Source organism: Pan paniscus, chromosome 19, assembly GCF_029289425.2.
Source record: "Pan paniscus chromosome 19, NHGRI_mPanPan1-v2.0_pri, whole genome shotgun sequence".
Lineage (NCBI taxonomy): Eukaryota > Metazoa > Chordata > Mammalia > Primates > Hominidae > Pan > Pan paniscus.
This window is the reverse complement of record NC_073268.2, coordinates 53,638,089-53,660,188: the sequence shown is the minus strand read 5'-3', so window position 1 is coordinate 53,660,188 and position 22,100 is coordinate 53,638,089. Positions and strand designations below refer to the sequence as shown.

The 22,100-nt window shown below is 38.1% G+C and overlaps 2 protein-coding genes across 2 annotated transcripts in view; one reads left to right on the top strand and one right to left on the bottom strand.

The window, feature by feature from the left end:
* LOC117978229 (coiled-coil domain-containing protein 144A-like) overlaps positions 1 to 22,100 on the bottom strand; it is a 168,616-nt gene that overhangs the window by 76,272 nt on the left and 70,244 nt on the right. The window contains exons 2-4 of the mRNA XM_063598612.1: positions 19,752 to 19,857; positions 10,506 to 10,570; positions 3,489 to 3,746 (exon numbers count right to left, since the gene is read on the bottom strand). Coding sequence (XP_063454682.1) covers positions 3,489 to 3,622 — 134 coding nt within the window. The 5' untranslated portion in view covers positions 3,623 to 3,746; positions 10,506 to 10,570; positions 19,752 to 19,857. The remainder of the gene's footprint in view (positions 1 to 3,488; positions 3,747 to 10,505; positions 10,571 to 19,751; positions 19,858 to 22,100) is intronic.
* LOC117978231 (putative coiled-coil domain-containing protein 144B) lies at positions 10,344 to 17,534 on the top strand. Its single transcript, XM_055101828.2, has 3 exons — positions 10,344 to 10,391; positions 13,854 to 14,693; positions 16,726 to 17,534. Exons 1-3 carry the CDS (start codon positions 10,344 to 10,346, stop codon positions 16,864 to 16,866), a joined length of 1,029 nt encoding a protein of 342 aa, XP_054957803.2. The 3' UTR covers positions 16,867 to 17,534.

The following is a 22,100-nucleotide window of genomic DNA, read 5'->3' as shown; positions in this document are numbered from 1 at the left end:
TTTCAACCTCATCTATTTCACTTAAACTGCTGTCATCATCTCCTTGTAGCAGACCACAAGTTACTAAATTAGCCTTCTCAAACACTGGCGTAATCAGAGATTATTTTGAGGTACATTTTTTATTTTCATTTTTCTTTACTTCCTTCATATGTAACGCAGAACCACAACTTTAAAAAATCTACAAAAAGCCAATGTTTTATAATAATTCTACTGATAACAAATAAAAAAAATTTTTGTAAAATTCCAACTCTTCCCCATCTCAATTCATTAATTCAAAAAACACAGTTATGAATTATCAACAACATATAAAGAAATATATATTTCCTGCCTCAAAAACCAGGTAATATGCAATTATGATACAATGTGTAGTTTAAGAGTTGATATATGGAAAGTTATATTTTAGCACAAGGAAGGCGTTACAGAAGAGGCAAAATATAAGAGGAGCTCACCAGGGAAAAAACAGAGAAAACTACTCCACTTGGAGAATGGAATGACAGCACAAAGATTAGTCCCATGGAGTCTGGGTGTTTCCTAGGAACTTGAAAGGAAAAGTGTAAAACACAAAGAAAGTAAGAATGGAAGATGAATGCCACACTAAAAAGCTGGAGTCAGCTGGATGTGGTGGCTCACACCTGTAATCCCAGCACTTTGGGAGGCTGAGGCGGGCGGATCATGAGGTCAATAGATCAAGACCATCCTGGCCAACATGGTGAAACCCATCTCTACTAAAAATACAAAAATTAGCTGGGCATGGTGGCGCACCTGTAGTCCCAGCTATTCGGGAGGCTGAGGCAGAAGACTCGCTTGAACCTAGGAGCTGGAGGTTGCAGTGAGCTGAGATTGCCACTGCACTCCAGCCTGGTGACAGAGTGAGACTCTGTCACAAAGAAAAAAGAGAAGAAAAAAAAAAAAAAAGCTGGCCGGGCGCGGTGGCTCACGCCTGTAATCCCAGCACTTTGGGAGGCCGAGGCAGGCGGATCATGAGGTCAGGAGATCGAGACCACGGTGAAACCCCGTCTCTACTAAAAATACAAAAAATTAGCCGGGTGCGGTGGCGGGTGCCTGTAGTCCCAGCTACTCGGGAGGCTGAAGCAGGAGAATGGTGGGAACCCGGGAGGCGGAGCTTGCAGTGAGCCGAGATCAAGCCACTGCACTCCAGCCTGGGCGACAGAGCGAGACTCTTGCTGCCCAGACTTTTTAATACTATAGAAATGAGTAGATCTCGGGCCGAGCATGGTGGCTTATGCCTATAATCCCAGCATTTTGGGAGGCCAAGGAGGTCAGATCACAAGATCAGGAGATCGAGACCATCCTGGCCAACATGGTGAAACCTGTCTCTACTAAAAATACACATGAAAAATTAGCTGGACGTGGTGGAGCATGCCTATGTTCCCAGCTACTCAGGAGGCTGAGGCAGGAGAATCACTTGAACCTTGGAGGCAGAGGCTGCAGTGAGCCAAGATCGCACCACTGCACTCCAGGCTGGGTGACAGAGCAAGACTCTGTCTCAAAAAAAAAAAAAAAGAAAAAGAAAAAAGAAAGAAATGAGTAGAACTTTTCCTGTAGGCCATGGGAAATTTACCAGGTGGAATGCTTTGGGCTGTAAATACTAGATGACCTAACTAACAGTGGCTAAAACAGTAGGGACCAGAGTTGTTTTGATGGTTCAGTGATAACACGGTGTTTTGTTCATGTCTATTTTCATGGCTGACTAATTAGCAACAGCTCCAAACATCATGTTTTCACCGACAATATCTGAAGGCTGAAAGGGTGGCTTTTCTTTACATGTTTCTTTTAGTTAGGGAGAAGACTCAGAAGGGTGCAGTTGACTTCCTGTAACATTTTATTGGCTGGGTCCTACCACATGCTCATTCCTAAACCAGGCACTGGGGAAGCAAATGTAATTACTATGATGAGCTTAGAATAATCATTTCTTCTTTTGGAGTGGGGAGGGCTATTGGCATGATAAACATCCAAATAGATGCGTGTTTCTCCAGCAAGACAGAACAGGGAATCGCTATTGGGTAGGGAGACAGCAATGTTTACTGTAGGGACTCATTGGAGTGGGGAGTCACATGATTAGATTTGAGTATTAGGGCAATCTGGTTATGGTATAAAGCAGGGATTGGCAAGCATTTTCTGTACAGGGCTTTTTCATGTGGTCTGTCATTCCTACTCAACCCTACCATTGAAGTATGAAAACAGTCATAAAAAGGCAAGCAAATATACATGACTGAGCTCCGGTAAAACTTTATTTACAAAAGTATAAGGCAGACTGGATTTGCTCCATGGCCTGTAGTTTGCTGACCCCTCATATGGAGAGCAGCTGGAAGATAACCACATAAAGAGACAGGGAAACAAAAGAAACATTTGCATTTATCAGAGCTATAGTTTCCTTGTGCTGTCCTTAGACTAGTGTCAGTCTGTTGTAAGGTTTTCACCCATCCATGGTGAAATCAGTAAGGTTAAGGAGCTCAGTTATTCATTTAAAAATGTTGGTCTTTTTCTTGGCATGATGCCTTTTTCATTTATTTTACTTAAACTTTTTTTTTCATTTAAGAAATAACATTAATAGTTGTTTTTTCCCTATAAAAGCCAATACTTAAGAGCCCATGTTTAACTAGGAAATATAAACATAAAATAAATGTGTCACAGTGGAAATATAAAGCAGATGCAGAAAAGAGGTACAGTTAATATAATTTAGTGATTGTTGAATGTAAAAAGATAGGGGATAGGGAGAAATCTCAGATGATTCTCAGGTTTCTGGCTTGTGCCCTAGCATTTAACCTGGACACGAGGGAGTAGGCAGTTTTCAGGTGTATAGAGGAGAGCAGCAGGTCAGCAGTCACGACTAACAGTTTTCTCTGCATTGCTGAGTTTACTGAAATGTCCATGTGGGATATTTTCAGTAGGTAATTGGATAAATTTTTATGGCTGGAGATGGAACTCTGAGGTTGGAGTTGCAGACTTGGAATAACTGAGGCAAAGTTGTAGATCCGAGTGAGCTTGTCCATGATGGGAAAGGTATAGAATGAGCAGAGGGCCAGTGACAGAACCCTGGGAATATCAGCATTTCCCAGAGGAATTAGGAAAGAAGCCTGAGCCGTGGCTAAAGAAAAAGAGGAGAGGAATCATAAAGTGATGTTGCAAAAAGTTACAAAGGTGAGAATTTCAAGGAGGGAGTATCAATTCTAACCAGTAAGATTACTAAAAAGTAAAGTGAGTTAAGCTTTTAAAAGCCTTCAGTGGCACTGTCTTCTAAAGAACAATCATAGAGTTGTGGGGTTCGCTGTTTATGTGATCAGTACTTCTGATGTTCAAATGTGGAAGAATACACCTACCAAGATCCTACCTAACTTTTGTAACTGCAGCAGCTCCCTGTACAGGATCAGGGAAAATGTTCAAGACTGGTGAGTTAATGTACCACCATTTTCCTAGAATTGTCTAAACCTAAGGTCATATGTGAGGAAAAGTGTAGTCTTTCTTACCTGCTTTTTTGTGGAAATGCTTGTTTGGTACTCAAGTCCTTGATAGGCTCTTCTGAATGCATTCCCAAACAAACATCTGACAGCAACAACTGGAAGCCACCACCAGATGCATGTATATATCCTTCCTCTGACATGGAATCATAATACAGCCATGTTGTGACACAATTTCGGGTTTTGATTAGAAATAGTTTACAGGCCAGCAGTTTAGACAAACTGACATTTTAAAAATATTTTATTGCAGGAAACTAATATAATGTCCTGGAGAAAAATATAAAGTGAAATGCTGAATATAGCAGTTCTCAGTACTTGGGGTTTTGGTCACATCAGGAGAAAAGTCAGTGCCTGACTCCTTTGGTTAGTGCAGTTCCCTTTTCATTTACCCTCTTGTGATATTTCTGCTCTTACTGCTTCCTTTTGAATTCCATTCCTAAAGAAAATACTATTAGAACACATTTCAAATGCACTTCTTTATATCTGCACCACAATGACACAATGATGATGGTCTGCCAAGATTTTAAGTGTCTTCTGGGTTGTCAAATACAAATTGTTTTATCTGACATAGTTTAAATGTGAAGTGCTTTTCTGGTATTACATTTCTTCAGAAATTGGTCATCTGTGATTTAACTAGAATATGTGGTCAATTGGATTACCACACTTTTAACCATCTATACATAAGATGTCTATTCTCCCGGCCAGATAAGTTAAAACTCCTATTGATCCTTACTGATCAGTTCCACTATTTGCAGGGTTTTTTTGGACTTTTTTTGTTGTTGTTGTTGAGACGGAGTCTCGCTCTTCCACCCAGGCGGGACTGCAGTGGCGCTATCTCGGCTCACTGCAAGCTCCGCCTCCCGGGTTCACGCCATTCTCCTGCCTCAGCCTCCTGAGTAGCTGGGATTACAGGTGCCCGCCATGGCGCCCGGCTAAATTTTTGTATTTTTAGTAGGGACGGGGTTTCACCGTGTTAGCCAGGATGGTCTCGATCTCCTGACCTCGTGATCCACCCAGAGTGCTGGGATTACAGGCGTGAGCCACCGCGCCCGGCCTGGACTTTTTTTTTGAGCAGGTGTGATTATAGCACACTGCAGCTTTAGTTCCTAGCCTCAAGCAATCGTTCTGCCTCAGCCTCCTGAGTAGGTGGAACAACAGATGTGTGCTACTGCACCTGGCCTGCTGCACAATTATTATAAAAATGAATTAAATCCTACCTAGTGGGAGAAAATTGACTGTGATCTTATAATTTTTTGTTCCAGAAACTTTTATACTGTAGAATATATTGTCAGTCATTAAGATTTTCTATTTTTAATTGAGTTAAAATAGGATTATTGCTTTTTAAAATTACTTTCTGACATCATTGTTTCATGCATTTTTAATGCCTTTAGTCCAGTGGACATAGCAGTACAGGAATCTCCAAGGCAAATGTCAAAAAATAAAAAATAAGCAGATTAGGGAAAGGTATTCTGTGAAATTACCTTCTGATTGTAGTCACATTAACACATCAACTTAAACAATAAAAAATTGTATAATGCAATGGTATCAGGGGTTCCCAAGACCCCCTTCACTGAGGTTTGGTAATTCACTGAGAAGGACTCACAGGACTCAGCAGATAGTCATATTTAGGCTTTGATTTATTACATTTAATACAGCAAAAAGACACAAAGCAACATTCGAGAAAGGAAAAGGTGCGTGTGTCAAAGTCTGGAGGAAGCCAGGCACAAGCTACAGGAGTCATCTCCTGTGTAGCTCGCAGGATATGCTTAATTCCCCCAGCCTCAAATTTTGACGACACATGTGCAATGTTGTCTACCTTACCAGAGTTTCATTAGAGGCTCAGCACCCATGTTTTCGATGGAGGCTAGTCACATAGGCCACCTCTCCTCTCCCTCACATGTAACAAAACTCTAGACTCCCAGGAGGAAATTAATTGTTCATAGTAAACCACATTTGCACAAACAGTTTAGGCACAGTGAGCCACTCCCTTCTTCTAAGTTAGGGAATGCTGGGAACCCTCCCAAATTCAAGGTCCCAAACACCAGCCAAGGACTAGCCTTGCAAGCAAGCCTTCCTAAGGATGGGTGTCTCATGCCTGCTATATGAAATCTTTGCTGCCCAGCAGCTATGCCCCTGAGTAAATTTTTGGTGTTATCTTAAAATTTTATATAATATAATAGCAAATAATATGATAGAACATAACATGGTACTGGTTTCAGTTGCATCATTCATATTAAATAGCAAGGCTGCTTACAGTTTTGACATTTGGTGAATACTTAACAGGTATTGGTACATAAGTTACTATGGCAATATTAAGTAATTATAATCTGTCCTTCTTATCTGATTAACCTTTCAGTAAAATTGTGGGATAAAGTAGGCATAATAAGTTCTGATTTAAAATTAGAATAAAAATTGTCTTTCATTTTATTTTCATGGATGGACCAGTTTTGATTCATATTGTACTAAATCCCTGTTTACAATTATGAAATAAGATCAGATATTCAATCATTTTTGTGAATTTTTTTGCCTAAGTATACAATTAAAATTAATTGCTTTATGTGTTTTTATATGCTTCAGTTTGGGAGATAGTACTCATATTCTGTTACCTTGATCTTTAGTGATTTGCAATTTTCAAGGTGACTCTGTCTTTTTATAATTTAGGGTAATAGCAAGTTCAGTGAGTATGTGCTTTAAAATTAATAATATTATTTTCTGAGCAGTTTTAGATTCACAGCAAAATTGAGAAGGTACAGAGATTTTCCATATTCCCCATGACCCCTGACATATGAATAGCCTCCCTCATTATCAGTACCCCCCATCGGAGTTCATCAGAGTTACAGTTGAGGAATCTACCTTGACAGACACATCACCCCCAAGGTCCACAGTCTACGTTAGGGTTCACTCATGGTGTTTTACATTCTACGGTGTTGGACAAATGTGTGATGGCATGTATATACCCTCATAGTATCACAGACAAAATAGTTTCACTGCCCTAAATATCCTCTGTCCTCCACTGTTTCGTCTCTTCCTCTCCACTGGTTTCTGGCAACCATTGGTCTTTTTGGTGTCTCAGTAGTTTTGCTTTTTCCAGACTAGTCATATAGTTGGAATAAAACAGTGGTGGATATCTTTTTGAATATTTAAACAATAAAGTTCCATGGTAATTTGATTCTGTCATTTTAGATGTTCTTTGTCCTTGCGTTTGTTTTCCTCATGTTGTGTTCATCAGAACAGGATCTGATGGCATATGATTTGACGTGCTGAGAAAGCGTGATCTCTGTAGACGTTTGCCACGTAACGGGGAGGGTGGGGAAAAATGGCATCATGCAGTATTCCACAGCACTAACTGGACCATGGTGCTCTAGGAGATGGGTCCAGATAGACTCTAGCGATGGGACGGGATAATCTCAAGAGCTGGACTTTATAAAACTAGAATCACAAAGTCTTGCATACTTACCTTGCACTTAAAAAGAAGATCAGGCAGTGAACACTACAGGTGAATAAATATGTTCCTCTCTGGTTCTCTTCCTTTTAGGGATGAGCTTGAAAACAGTCTATATTATTAGAATATGGCTCATCTACAACTAAATGCTCTGTCATAGGAAATGCCAGTGTTTTTCTTTACAATAAATGAAAAATAATGTTGTTTTCACCAGAGAGAGTAACAACTGTTGGCACATTCGGGCAGCTTGAGTGAGCTGATAGTTCTGTTCATATATATTTTTCATACCAGGTAGTACTCCCTGGCAACCTGCCACCACTGTGGCAGTGTTTCTTCTTAAGCTTCTCACTGAATGAATGGTGTGGCTCAGAGTGAATAAGCTCTTTAAGGGAGTGATCTTTCCAGTGGTTCTGTCCATAGGAGGTAAAATGGGAGGTGAATTTGAGCCTTGTTTGTGCTAGGGAAAATAGCTAGAACTCAGTAGACATTGCCAGCATCTGCCCCAGAAGAGGATTAGTGAGAGTGAGTACATTGATCTCCCTTGAGCTCTTCTCCACTGGCAGCTGAAAAGTCTTTGCAAAGATCCTTGTCCCTGGTCTCTTCCCTATGTTTTGCCACATAACACAGCACAGCACCCATAGACCTACACAACAAAATGTACAGTTTTCCCCCCTTATCGATGGGGGATATGTTCCAAGACCCCCAGTGAATGCCTGGAACTGTGGATAGTACTGAACCCTAGATATGCAATGTCAGGATAGAAGGAAGAGGATAAGAGTAAAAGGGGGAATAAAGAATGTGGAAGGCAGAGAGTATAGAGAGTAAATGAAGGGAAAAGAAGCAAGTGGATATGATGGAGGGTGGTAAAATGAGATAATACTTCAAAAGAGGAGTGGGGTATTTGAAAGGTGGAAAGAATATAAGGTGAACGTGCAGCCCCAAAACTTATCAGATAAGACAAACTTTACTTGCCAATATGTTAGTTGTGCTTTAAGTTTAATTATTTCATCATAGTGTGGCTATACTGATGATTTTAAGCCAGTCAGATATTCTGGTCAGCAAATCATGTGTGTGTGTGTGTTTTGATTATCAAAAATGAAGAAAGCAATTAATTACCCTTAATAACTATATGGTGGACACAGTCTTTTAAAACATTGATTCTGAAACTTTTTGGCCTGGGGTTCGTTTTATATGATTAAATATTATTGCCTAGAGGTAACCAACACCCTGAATTAAGAATTTATTGTGTCCATTCCCTTTTAAAACATTTCATTACATATGTGTATGGTCATAAATAATATGTAGAATTTGTTTTCATGTCCTAAAATTGTATATAAATTGTTTTACACTCTACATATTTTGCAACTTTCTTTTGTCTGGTCACATTACATTTTTGAGGTCAGTCCCTATTGACACAGGAAGCTCTGGTTTTCTATCAAATGACTGGATCTCAAACTCTCTTCATAATGATAAATAAATAATTAAAATAAAGAAAAATTATTGCAAATTCGAAAGAGCTTTTATTTAAGTCGGTTGTGTCTTTTGATATTTACTATTTTAGAAATAAAAATTAAAATATTTTAAAAACAAGCATGCGGCCGGGCGTGGTGGCTCACGCCTGTAATGCCAGCACTTTGGGAGGCCGAGGCAGGCGGATCACGAGGTCAGGAGATCGAGACCATCCTGGCTAACACGGTGAAACCCCGTCTCTACTAAAAATACAAAAAATTAGCCAGGCGTGGTGGAGGGCACCGGTAGTCCCAGCTACTCGGGAGGCTGAGGCAGAGAATGGCGTGAACCCGGCAGGCGGAGCTTGCAGTGAGCTGAGATCGCGCCACTGCACTCCGGGCTGGGTGACAGAGTGAGACTCCATCTCAAAAAACAAACAAACGAACAAAAAAACACAAGCACGCACAGCCATACATTCCAATAGCCTTTAGAACTATGACCCATTCACCATTAGAGCTATGATGTTATGACACACCATGTCTATGAAAAGCTCCACTGTACACGTGAAACAGAATGAGAGTGAAAATGGCAAATAACATTTTGTATTATTTGACGTCTTGGCCCCTCATCTGGATCTTGAACTCCAGGGATTCTCAGATCATAATTGAGAGTCAACATTTTAAACCACATATGTGGTTGTGGATAAATGCACCCTTTATGATTAAATGGACTTTAAAGTTTCACTTATGTGTTTTTGGCTTTTTTCTTTCACTTGTCTTAAAAAATTTAAATCTCAGGCCGGGTGCGGTGGCTCACGCCTGTAATCCCAGCACTTTGTGAGGCCAAGGCAGGCAGATCATGAGGTCAGGAGATTGAGACCATCCTGGTTAACGCGGTGAAACCCCGTCTCTACTAAAAATAAAAAAAAATTAGCCGGGCGAAGTGGCAGGTGCCTGTAGCCCCAGCTACTAAGGAGGCTGAGGCAGGAGAATGGTGTGAACCCGGGAGGTGGAGCTTGCAGTGAGCCGAGATTGCGCCATTGCACTCCAGCCTGGGTGACAGAGCTAGACTCCGTCTCAAAAAATAAAAAAAAAATTTTAAATCCCAACAACTTTGTTTATATAGTAAAAAGGAAAATATTTTTGTTATGTATTCCTTTCCTGTCTCGTGGCACTGTGTGCTATTTGGATCTAGTGTGGTCCTAGACTAATCCTGTTCTCACATGGGAACAGTTAGAGCCCTTACGGCTCTTATTTTGCAAATAAATGTATGAAGTTTATCCAAGTATTTGAAAGGAAATTCTGAAGATAGTGGTGCATTGAGGAAAGACCATCTCATTATAATTAAAATAGTTTTAAAAGTATATTTATTATGAGTTTTTGTAAATCCTGTGTCTCTACAATACATACATACAATGCTGTCATGTATATTTAAGCTTAAAATGGTTAGACATAAATTCTGTTTTAAAAAATGTATATCCACGAAGAATCTTAATGGAAAGCAAAATATGTAATAGAGACTGCTGAGTGAATAAAAGTAAGTAATAGTAAACAGTAAAAATGTAGAAAAGTGAGAGATGATAGTTAATTAAACTTACCTGAATGAATTGTAAGCATAGGACATGTAAAATATAATAAGCCTGAATGCATAGTGTGTTGTGGGAGAGAGCAGGATGTGGGACTGTTTCTGTGAAGAAAGCATGTATACAAGTTAGTCAAATTATTGTGTTATTTACATCCTAAAAATGAAAACTTCATTTTTGGATTTTTCAGATTGGCATCCTACTAATTTGACCCTTAGTGATGAGACTTGTCAGAGATCCAAGAATCTGAAAGTTGATGATAAAAGTCCATCTGTATCACCATCAATGCCTGAAAATCAGTCAGCAACCAAAGAACTGGGACAGATGAACTTAACAGAACGAGAAAAGATGGACACTGGAGTTGTACTTTTCTCAGGGAATGATACTCTCCATGACCTGTGCCAATCACAGCTACCAGAAAACAAAGAGAGCAAAGAAGGTAACAAAGAAGCATAGAGAATTCAGTCCTAGAGTGCCTCTGCTTGGCTGCATAGAACTATAGTTCTGACTTAAAAAAACTTTTTCTGGTAAAATGTGCTTTGTGTTTACTCACCTTTTGCACTGAACAGAATACCTTTTGGCAGGATATTTGTGTTCTTCCTTTACCCAAAGCAACATCTAGATAACAGAGAATTAGGGGAAAGCATGATTTTCTTTAGGAAGTAGGATTATATTTAGAATATAGGGACTAGGTACGTTTAGGGACTAACATAGGCTTATATTTAGGATAACTTAGTAGAGACCTAAAGATTGCTGACTCAAACACAATGTGGTTTCTTTGCTTTATTTTTACAGCTCTGAATTCACAGCTGTTAGTTATAACTATATGCACTATAATTTAAAAGACACCTTCCCACACCTGTAATCTCAGCACTTTAGGAGGCCGAGGTGGGTGGATCACGAGGTCAGTAGTTCGAGACCAGCCTGGCCAATATGGTGAAACCCCATCTCTACTAAAAATACAAAAAAAAACTAGCTGGGCATGGTGGTGAATGCTTGTAGTCCCAGCTACTCAGGAGGCTGAAGCAGGAGAATCGCTGGAACCCAGAAGGTGGAGGTTGCAGTGAGCCGAGATTGCGCCACTGCACTCCAACCTGGGCAATAGAGGAAGACTCCGTCTCAAAAAACAAAAACAAAAAAACACCTTCCAAAAGCAAATATTAAGTGACTTCCTATCGTTTCTATGACTTTATGTATTATAGAATTGACTTTCCAAGTCAGTAATTAATGAGACTTATTGAGAATTTGCTGCATAGTATCTCCTTGGCTGTGTCGACATGAGCTACCACCTTGCGTTAATAAATGTGTTCGCTAGGGATGTTGGTTTTGGCATTGACAGTGTTCTATCACCAATGCAAATAAGACCAGGGACCACTCTTGAGAACATTAATGTCCAAGCACCTTAAAATTATACATAAGGCTTTCATAATGTGACTTCTGCTCAGCTCTCCATCTTTAGCCCTTTCCCCCGTGTGCCCTTTCTCTGGCCTTACTGAACTGCTGGTCCTGTCCTGCTGACCCATCCTTCGACTGCAGGCAAACACATACACTCTTTCAGGCCTCTTTCTGCCTTTTGTTGCTGCCTGTCATGCTCTCACTCTTTCCTGTCCCCTACCCCTTCTAATTAGGCTAGCCTCACTCTTTAAGCCTCAGCTCAGGCAGGATCTCTAGAAAAGTAATCTCTGACATGCTTTCTTTTCACTCTTTAAGCCTCAGCTCAGGCAGGATCTCTAGAAAAGTCATCTCTGACATGCTTTCTTTTCACTCTTTAAATCCTAGTGCCTAGCACATAGCAAGACTCAATACATAATTGCTGAGTAAAATAGATAATGACTCTTTGTACAAAGATGATTTTCAAGATTGTTCCCTACAGTCAAGGAGCAAAGGGAATAGACATGTAAAGCAATAATTGACAGTTCGGGTGGTGGAGATGCAGTAGAAAAATCAGTAAAGTTCTAGGGCAGCCCTAAGGAAGGAGATACCTAGATACCTGTTTACCTGGGGAAAGATGAGGATGAGGGTCAACTTCACCTAGCAGTCTGTTTTTTATTTTATGTATTTTATTTGTTTATTTTTAGCAGTCTGTTTTAAAAGATGAAAATATTAATACGTTTGTCAGAATAATACAGGGAACCATTTCAGATGTTAGGAAGAGGTTGTACACCAATAAAGGTGTCCACAGTCATTTTGGAAATCATTAATAAGGTACTATTATGAAGTGGAGAACAGTATGCAGCATTGCCTGATAATATTGCTACTGCATTCCAAAATTTTGTTTTGTTTGTGATGGCTTTGTTCATTGATGTTGGGTGGATGAATCTGTGAGTGAATCTTCAACATGATTGTATTTCTTTAACCTGGTGGCATCTAGTGTCTCCCAGAACGTGGTTTGTTGAAGTTTTGGAGAATTAGAAGTATTTCTTAAAGAAGTAAGTATTCCACTAAAGATCAAGCTTCATTTAAACTCTCAATTTATGAAATAAAATGAAATGTAATTTAAAATCTATTTTTATAAAGACTATGTCTTTTATCTAACTGTTCTAAGTAGTTTAACTGAACGTTTGGATTTTGCAGCAGAACAAGACTTGGAGCTGACATCAGAGGAAGAGCAAGAAAGACTTAAAGGGTGCGAAAATAAGCAGCCACAGGTGTGGAAACTTTTAAACTAAAATCTAAATTTCTGGTTTAATACTCTTTTCTTTGCTTTAATAATATAAGCTAGCCCAAATGAAATTACCTCTCAGACTAGCCTTTGAGAATCAATAGATCCTTACTTAATATTTAATTTTAAATACATTTAAACTAGTTATAAAACACAATATTGTTAGAATCTATCATAACTTATAGTTAATCTTTACCCTTGGAGTAGAGGCAAACATTCCAGAATTTTGTTTGCTCTTCCATTCTTAGAATATTCTTACGGGATAAAGAAGGTAATGTCAATTATTGACTTATATTATTAAGCAACAGAAATTATGAACAATTTAACAGTGATGGCCACTGAGTTGGATTCATGGTATAAGAGTAATCATGGCCAGTGGCTCAAATTTTGCAGTTTATATTGCCAGTTACTAATGCCTAGGTTAAAGATGTGGCCTTTCATTGACTTCACGGTCTACATTCAGTGAGAGTGGGGTTATGAAATCAACCCAACTGCCTATTAAGGGAATCATACCTTGCAGGATGGGATCTTTGGTGTTAGGGTACAAACAATAAATTTCTAACTTTTTAGATGCAGAAACTTAGTAAGAATTATCTTAAAAGTTTTAGTTAGTGTTATTAGGGGACCGTAGTATATATTAGAACTGAACTGAAGAAGGTAGTCTAGATATATAACCCTATGATGTTACAGTATATAATTTGAATTAAAATTTAAGAATTTGCTTTTCTTTCTGATTGCTGTTGATTCGGGCTCCTAATAATTTGAAGATTGCCTACCCTCCAGTTAGTAATCTACAGAACTTACATGTAGTAATATATAGTACTTACATGTAGTAATATGTAGTACTTACATGTACTGTAGGGGCTCACTTTCCAAGTGAGGAAGCCTTTGTAACACTAGAAATCATCTGCTAATTCATTTTTGGTAGATTTAACACATAATGAATTAAGTTTATTCCAAACAAACAGTGACAAAGTTAAGTTTGCTGGTTCATATTTTTCTCCTCCTTTCAGCTAAGACAATTGTTTTTAACTTCTTAGTTACAAGCCAGTGATTTGGGAGTAGCTAAACCTAGATGAAGAAGTTTAACAGTTAAATTTTCATTTTAATTATTTGTGAATTTTTCTTTGTTCATACCTGTTATTTAAGGACAAAGCTATTTTTAAAACATGTGGCCCAACAGAGAAGACACCCAAGAAACAAAACAAGCAAATTAATCTTCCACTTTTGCATCTGCAGAAAACGTCTCAAGAACCAGAATTGGCTAAGGATTGTGATAGAGAGGATATACCTATATATCGAGTACTTCCTCATGTGCAAAAATCTGAGGAAATGTGGATTGAACAAGGCAAATTAGAGTGGAAAAACCAATTAAAACTCATCATAAATGAGTTAAAGCAGAGGTTTGGTGAAATTTATGAAAAATACAAAATTCCGGCTTGTCCTGAGGAAGAGCCACTACTTGATAACTCTACAAGAGGAACAGATGTAAAGGATATTCCCTTTAATTTGACAAATAACATACCTGGTTGTGAGGAAGAAGATGCATCTGAAATATCTGTCTCAGTGGTATTTGAGACATTTCCTGAACAAAAAGAACCCAGTCTCAAAAATATCATCCATCCATACTATCATCCATACTCTGGGTCCCAAGAACATGTTTGCCAGTCATCTTCTAAGCTTCATTTACATGAAAATAAATTAGACTGCGACAATGATAACAAACCAGGCATTGGACATATTTTTAGTACAGATAAGAACTTTCATAATGATGCAAGCGCTAAGAAAGCAAGGAACCCAGAAGTGGTTACGGTTGAAATGAAAGAAGACCAAGAGTTTGATTTGCAAATGACAAAAAATATGAACCAAAATAGTGACAGTGGCAGTACAAATAACTATAAAAGCCTGAAACCTAAATTAGAAAATCTGAGTTCTTTACCACCAGATTCTGACAGAACATCAGAAGTATATCTACATGAAGAATTACGGCAAGACATGCAAAAGTTTAAGAATGAGGTCAACACATTAGAAGAAGAGTTCCTGGCTTTGAAGAAAGAAAATGTTCAACTTCATAAAGAGGTAGGGTTTTACTTGCTGCCACTCTTTGTTTTTTCTCTCAATTATCTGGTCCATTCTGATTTTCCACTTAGGAAAAGCATATGAAAAGCATACAGTTTGGTTGTCTAAATCTGTAATTGTGTGTAGAAACAGATGATTTCTAAGTAATAGGAGTTTAGGAAAACTTTCTCATAATCTTTGTTTCTTAATTGACCTAAGTCTCTCTGTCAGTCTTCCAAGTGGCGTATGGATTGTGAAACTCATGTAGCCATATATCATGTGACCTTCAGAACCAGGAGAGGCATCAAGAAAATCACTAAAGGAAATGTGATGAGCTTGAGGGCTTTTTCCTTTTACCGACTTAAAGATGAGTTGTGTCTAACAATAAGATGGGAATACAGTAGAAAGGAAGCAATGACTAAGAAGAGATATAAAAATGTATCTAGCAGGCGTGGTGGCAAACACCTGTAGTCTCAGCTACTAGGGAGCCTAAGGCAGGAGGATCATTTGAGGCCAGGCATTCTGGGCCATAGTGTGCTATGCCGATCAGGTGTTCACACTAAGTTCGGCATCAATATGGTGACCTCCTGGGAGCGGGGCACCACCAGATTTGCTAAGGAAGGGTGAACCAGCCCAGGTCGGAAATGGAGCAGGTCATAAGTAACTCCTGTGCTGATCAGTAGTGGGATCATGCCTGTGAATAGCTACTGCATTCCAGCCTGGGCAACATAGTGAGACCTCATCTCTTACTAAAAAAAAAAGAAAAGAAAAGAAAAAAAAAAGTATCCAGCCCTGAGAGCTGCAGCAAATATTCCTGGCCAATGAATCTGTTTATTGTGCTTTTCAGGTTTATCTGTTTAACTCAAACTGCTGGAACTTAGAATTGCATCATGACCACTTTAAATATTTTTCAACAACAAGTATATACACTTTAATATATTTGCTAATATAACTACTCTCCACTGTTTCTGTTGGATCAGACCTTTATGTTATGTTGCTTAATAAAGTACAGTAAGTTTTGGCATATATATTTTTTCCATGTAAGTAGCATAAATGCTCAGCCAAACACTTAGTATATGATGCCAAAGTAGAAAGCTGAGTCTTCTACATTGATTAGGGCAGGCCTCCCACCCTCCGCTAAGGCATTAAATTATTTTACCCAAGTCACACTTTTAACCTATCTGATTAATTTGCTGAATTTGTCTGATTCAGCATTATGGAATTGTACTGTCTCTTTTGGTGCCACAAAATGCTAGGTAATGGCACTTTAGGGGCTTTGGATCAATCATTTTAATCTTTTTTGACTTTAGCCCAGTTATTAATAGAGAGTGAGCTAAAGTAGATTCTTATACTGTATATCCTCCAGCTATAAACTTTTATGGCTATTGAATGTGAAATTTGGGAAGCATCTCATTTCCAGAATTCCACCCTAGCTCAGCAGTTTCACTCAGCTTTTTGTGTTGTGGCAGACTTGTATTTCAGTAAGCACCTTCACCTTTTTGATATCCCAGGATTCAAATGAGAAAAAAAAAAAAAGACAAAAGTTAGTGGGGGAAAAGAATAGCTTAGTGCAGAAAAGGGAAAGCTTCCTTTCTTTTCCTGAAACCCCACAGTGTTGTATCCTCTCAATCTGACTGTTTAATATGAAAGTCAAGTGGCAAAGACAGAAGAAGACATGCTTTGTGTCTTTATCTTCTTATTCATGTTTGTGCCAGTCAAATGAGGTAAAAATTCATAATACATAGTGAAGGGTGGTTGGGAATAAAAGCACAAAATTAAGAAGGGCCCTGGTTGAAATTTTGGAAAATTCTGTCTCATTCATTGAAACAGAAATGAAGCTGACTTTACAAAAATGTTGATGATAAAATTATAATAATTATAATTATATGATGATAGTTCCAGATGTGATAAAATTAAAGTAAGCACCAAATATTTTAATGACTAAAATTATAATTAAACTGAGTCAAGTGATGAAATCAGTGCAAACAGAAAAAAGTTCTTTGTATTGAATAAAGCAATAACAATCATCCTGAACATCAAACTCTCACTCAAGGTTGAAGAAGAAATGGAGAAGCACAGAAGTAATAGCACAGAATTATCAGGAACCCTAACTGATGGTACTACTGTTGGCAATGATGATGATGGACTAAATCAGCAGATTACTAGGAAGGAAAATGGAGAGCATGACAGGTAAGCCTACAGCAGTGTTTAACAGGAGACAATTGGTCAAGCGTGGTGGCTCACGCCTGTAATCCAGCAATTTGGGAGGCCAAGGCGGGTGAATCACCTGAGGTCAGGAGTTCAAGACCAGCCTGACCAACATGGATAAACCCCATCTCTACTAAAAATACAAAATTAGCCAGGTGTAGTGGTGCATGCCTGTAATCCCAGTTACTCAGGAGGCTGAGGCAAGAGAATCATTTGAACCTGGGAGGCGGGGGTTGTGGTGAGCTGTGATCATGCCATTGCACTCGAGCCTGGGCAACAAGAGTAAAACTTCATTTCAAAAAAAAAAAGCGAAAACATAAACAAAAACAAAAAACAGGAGACAATTATGTGCTATGAAATGAATCCTAATTTGGGCTAATATTCATGATGAACAGATTTTATACTTCTACTAGGATATTCAGCCTTCCTTGGTTATCAGAAAAATGCAAACTAACAATGAGACACCATGTTTTCCAATCATATTGATATTTTATTTAAAAAATCGGAAGTATTGGCAAATGTGAAGAAAAAGGCGTTTTCATACACTTGTTAAATGAAATTGATGAATCCTTTTTGTAGGGTAATTTAGTAGCATGTATCAAAATTTCAAATATGTCACTTCTTTAACCTAACAACTTCACTTTTGGGACAAGATCCTACAGGAAAATATGACTTGTGTAAACACATACACATATGTGTTAAGGACATTTATTACATGTAGTATGTAACATACAATAGGCTAATAGGTTAAATATATATAATGTTAAGTATATATGATATATTTATGTTAAGGATATTTATATATGTTGCATATATACTTATGTATAAGGATATTTATTATAGCATTGTAATATCAAGAAGTTGGAGATAGTCTAAATCCTTAGCAATAAGGAAATAGTACAATTGTCATACCCAGAAAATAATGTAGCATGCACTCATTTTAATAAAAGAAGTTGTTAGACCAGGAGTGTACTGATTATTTCACAATTAAAGTCTATTTAAAGCCTTTAGTTTGATGACACATCTTAAGCCAGTTTTGTTGGAATTCTCATAATATCTGCTGAGTTACAAAAGGAAGCTAGCTACATGCTACATTGACACTGTACCTTGTTAGCAACAGAATTCTAGTTATTAAATGTTTGTTTTTTGCTGTCAATGTGTGAGTGCTGAAATACCAGATCCTCAAATTAATCTGAATATTGCCAAGGGATTGCACATGGGGATTCATGTTCCGTGTCAGCTTTTCAATATACTGGGTAAAACTTACTAAAATACAACAGAGGATCTTAGCTCTACTGAACCAAGAATTGGACAGCTGCTTTTGTAAAGAGCCAGTTAGTAAATATTTTAGGCCTTGTGAATTATAGAGGGCATAAATGTGGCTGCATTTCAAGGAAATTTCCTTATGAAAACAGGCAGTGGGCTGGATTTGCTCCACAAGCACCGATTTGTTGATCCTTGTGCTAAAACCAAGGTGCTGTTATGCAGTGAATCCTCTTTTTAAAGGTACCCTACATGCATGCCATTATCCTTTCTTTTAAAAGATAATGCATTTCAGTAGGAAACACACCATATTTTTCAACAGTAGCTTCATCTAATTTAGACAAATTTGATTTACAAAATAAGATTATTTTCTGCACTTGTCCCCTTTTATTCTTGTTATAGAATTCCGTATTTTGACTATTACTTTGTATATTTGATGAGTATAAAATATTCTAGAGTTAGATGATTTTTATCAAGCAAGAAATACTTCTCCTGAAACTTTTAGTCTTCCTTGGTCTTTATGTATAAGCATGAGCAAAATGATAATCAGCTTATATAATCTAGAAATGTTCAAGAGGTCTTTTGGTTTTATAAGTTAATGAATTTTTATTTAATACCTTCATCTGGCATTTCAAAAATGCCATATAGGTATGATTTTAAAAAACTTTTAAAGGGTAAAAATATAGTATATAGTTATATAAGAATTGAAAAATACAGCTAAACAAGAAGAAAATTAGATCATCTACAGTCATGCCCCTAGGTATGCTGGCCTTGAAAGAATGGTATATACTCATGGATTCAGATTTCTTGTCCATTCACTCTTGAGCTGATACCAGTAATTTTCACTCCCACCACTCTTCCAAGATTGTTGTTCTCAAGTTTACCATTGATTTGTAAATCTAGACATTGTTTCTTAGACCTCATTTTATTTAACCTGTCAGCAATATTGGACCCAATGGAAAACTCTCTCCTCCATAACAGTGTCTTCACTTGGCTTTCAGGATCTCACTCACTCACCTGGCTTTTCTTCCTGCCTTTCCAGTCCATCTGTCATAGTCTGTTTTGCTTTCTTCTCATATCCCACCTTTTACACATTGATATGTCCCAGGACTGATATGTCCCAGGACTCAGTCCTCAATCTTCTTTCTCCTGACTTTTACTACCTTGTGTGTGCTAATGATTTCCAAATGCGTGTCTCCAGCCTAGATCTCTCTCCTTAATTCCAGACTTCTATACCAACCTGCCTACTTGACATCTCTGTTTGATTGGTCACGAACTGTTGGGTATCACAAACTTACCAGGTCCAAGATTGGGGTACCGATATTCTTTCTCATACCTACCCCTCACATGGTCTTTCCTACTTGCATTAATGGCAACTCTTGCAGTTGCTCTGCTAGAAACTAAGGTGTCGTCATTGACTCCCCTCTCTCTCTGACACCTCACATCTAATCTGTCAGCAGATCTTGTCAGGACTACCTGAAGAATATATCCAGAAGCCAGTCATATCTTCCATTTCCAAGCCACCACCATCTGCTCTCTAGATGCATGTAATAGACTGTTAATTGGTCTGTTTTATTTTTAAAGAAACCTCTTTTCATTAATCCTTACCTCAGTGGCCATACTTAAAACGTAAGTCAGATGATGTCATTCTGCTCAGATCCATCTGATTGCCTCCCATTTCACTCTGAGTATGTGGCAGGGTTCCTCCTCATACCTAGAAGGCAACACACAATATGCCCTGTTCTCTCTCTCACTTAAACTTCTGTTTCTTATTCCCTTTGCTGTGCTTCAGCTACACTAAACTTCTTGCTCTTCGTTATCTATCACAGTTGCTTAAACACCCCAGGCACACCTCTGTACTGGGCAGTTCCCTGTGTCTGGGATGCCTTTTCCTCAGATAGCCTCCTGGCTTTCTTTTTCCATTCCTTCAGTTCTTTACTTAAAAGCCCCTTTCTCAGTAAGGACTTTTCTGGCCATCCTAGAATTCCCACTATCCCTCCTCTCAAACCTGTAAACATTTCATTTTCCTGTTTTAGTTTTTCTCCTTTAACACTGTATATTTTGCCTAATCTATCTATGGTTATTCTGTTTATTTCACTCCCATGAGTAGGATGTTTGTGTGCCTAGAAAAGGGCCTAACTTGCAATAAGTAGCTACTCAATAAATATTTATTAAATGAGCAACTGAAGTTTACCCTTTGGTGTATTGTTTTAAACATTAGATTGATTCTCAGGTAAAAAAAAAAAAAAAAAAAAAAAAAAAAAGGTTTCACATGGGTTCATTCTAACACTTTTGCCTGGAAATTACATGCGTTTTTGGATTTTTTTGGCTCTTTGTAATAAGCTACATTCTTTGTATTAATAGTTTTCCATTTAGAGAGAAAAGCTCAATATTGTGGTTACTCACTATTTATTCTTTTACTAATAATCATGATAGTTTTACTTATGATAAAATGGATCAAAGGAATTACATAGTTCATTGGTAATTTATAAAGAAAATTAAAATATAAGGGTGGTAAATTTAATGGACTTAAAATTGTTTCCAATTGATTATGAACCTTCAGTATTTGAAGTTAAAAGACCAAGTTGGAATGTGTTGCTTTCTATAAGAGAGCTATGCTCATCAGGCACTCTGTATTCTGACAGAGCAGCTGTTGATCTTACTTAGGGTTGCGGGAGGAGCGGACTTGAAGCATTGGCAGACTCTCAGCGGCATAAGAGGGTTAACATCATCTGGAGAAACATGGCTATCTGAGTGAGGCTGCTGTGGGTTGGTTAACACTCCCAGGCTTGTGGATTGCAGTGAGTTTGTGATTAATTGGCTGTCTTTCCGAAGCAAGTGGCCCACATTGATATTGGTTGGTGAGAGAGGCCAATGGTCACTGATGATTGACTGTATTTACAACTGGCTGTGGGTGGTTGCTTGTTACAAATGTAGCTACTAAGTTTGAGACAACTTTAAACTGCAGTTTTCTGTTTAAAAGTTGCCTTCCATCAACTATGTTTAAAATGAAAATGATTTCATATTCCAGAACTATAGACTTAATTTGGAAGTGTGGGTCAAGAGGAATTGTTTAATAATTGCTCTCAGGAAGATCTCTTCTTTTGATGCTTACTATTAACCAGAAGAATTCGCTACATAGTTAAAAAACAAGCAAACAAACAAACAAAAAGCAATTATTAATTGTGTTTCAGTTTTTAGTATTTTCAGAGACTTCTGCTGAACTCCTAATCTCCAGTGGGAAATGTTTGTCTCTTTGTTAATGTATGTAGTTATATGATAGTGATATTCTTTTTTTTATTCCTTAATCTTTTTTGTTCACTTTCTCTTCCATGCAATGATAGTGATATAATGTGTGTTTACTTCATAAAAAAGTAATTACAACTTCTGCTGGCAAATCCAGCTTTTTATATTAACACTAAGTACTAGACTAAATATATGGGAAATTTACCAAATTATTTTATTTTCAAACAAGCATATAACTAATCAGAATATTGCTATTTTTGAACAACATATAATGACTATAATGACATTTAGGAATTTTAACACAAAGATTTTTTTCGTCCCGAGACATTTCCTTGATTTCTTTCATGTAATATGTGCCTGTTATTTTTAAGACTTGGCTTAATCTGTTTAAACATTATTATATTTAAAAACAAAACCCAAAACATAGCACAGATCTAAATATGAGTTTCATGTCTGAGAGTCATTGCCTGTGTGCAGTAGATTCCAGCTGTTTTTTTTTTTTTTTTTTTTTGAGACGCAGTCTCGCTCTGTCGCCCAGGCTGGAGTGCAGTGGCGCCATCTCAGCTCACTGCACTAGCCTAGCCTAGGCTAGCGCTAGGACAGGGCTAGGGACAGGCTAGCACTAGGCCAGGGCTAGGGCTAGGGCCAGGCTAGGGCTAGGCCGGGGCTAGGGCTAGGGCCAGGCTACGGCTAGGCCGGGGCTAGGGCGAG

Coding starts and splice junctions, on each gene's coding strand:
- LOC117978231 (XM_055101828.2), top strand. CDS start 10,344: ATGACCTGTGCCAATCACAGCTACCAGAAAACAAAGAGAGCAAAGAAG. Junction 10,392..13,853: donor AAACAAAGAGAGCAAAGAAG/GTAACAAAGAAG, acceptor TTGCATCTGCAG/AAAACGTCTCAAGAACCAGA. Junction 14,694..16,725: donor ATGTTCAACTTCATAAAGAG/GTAGGGTTTTAC, acceptor CTCTCACTCAAG/GTTGAAGAAGAAATGGAGAA.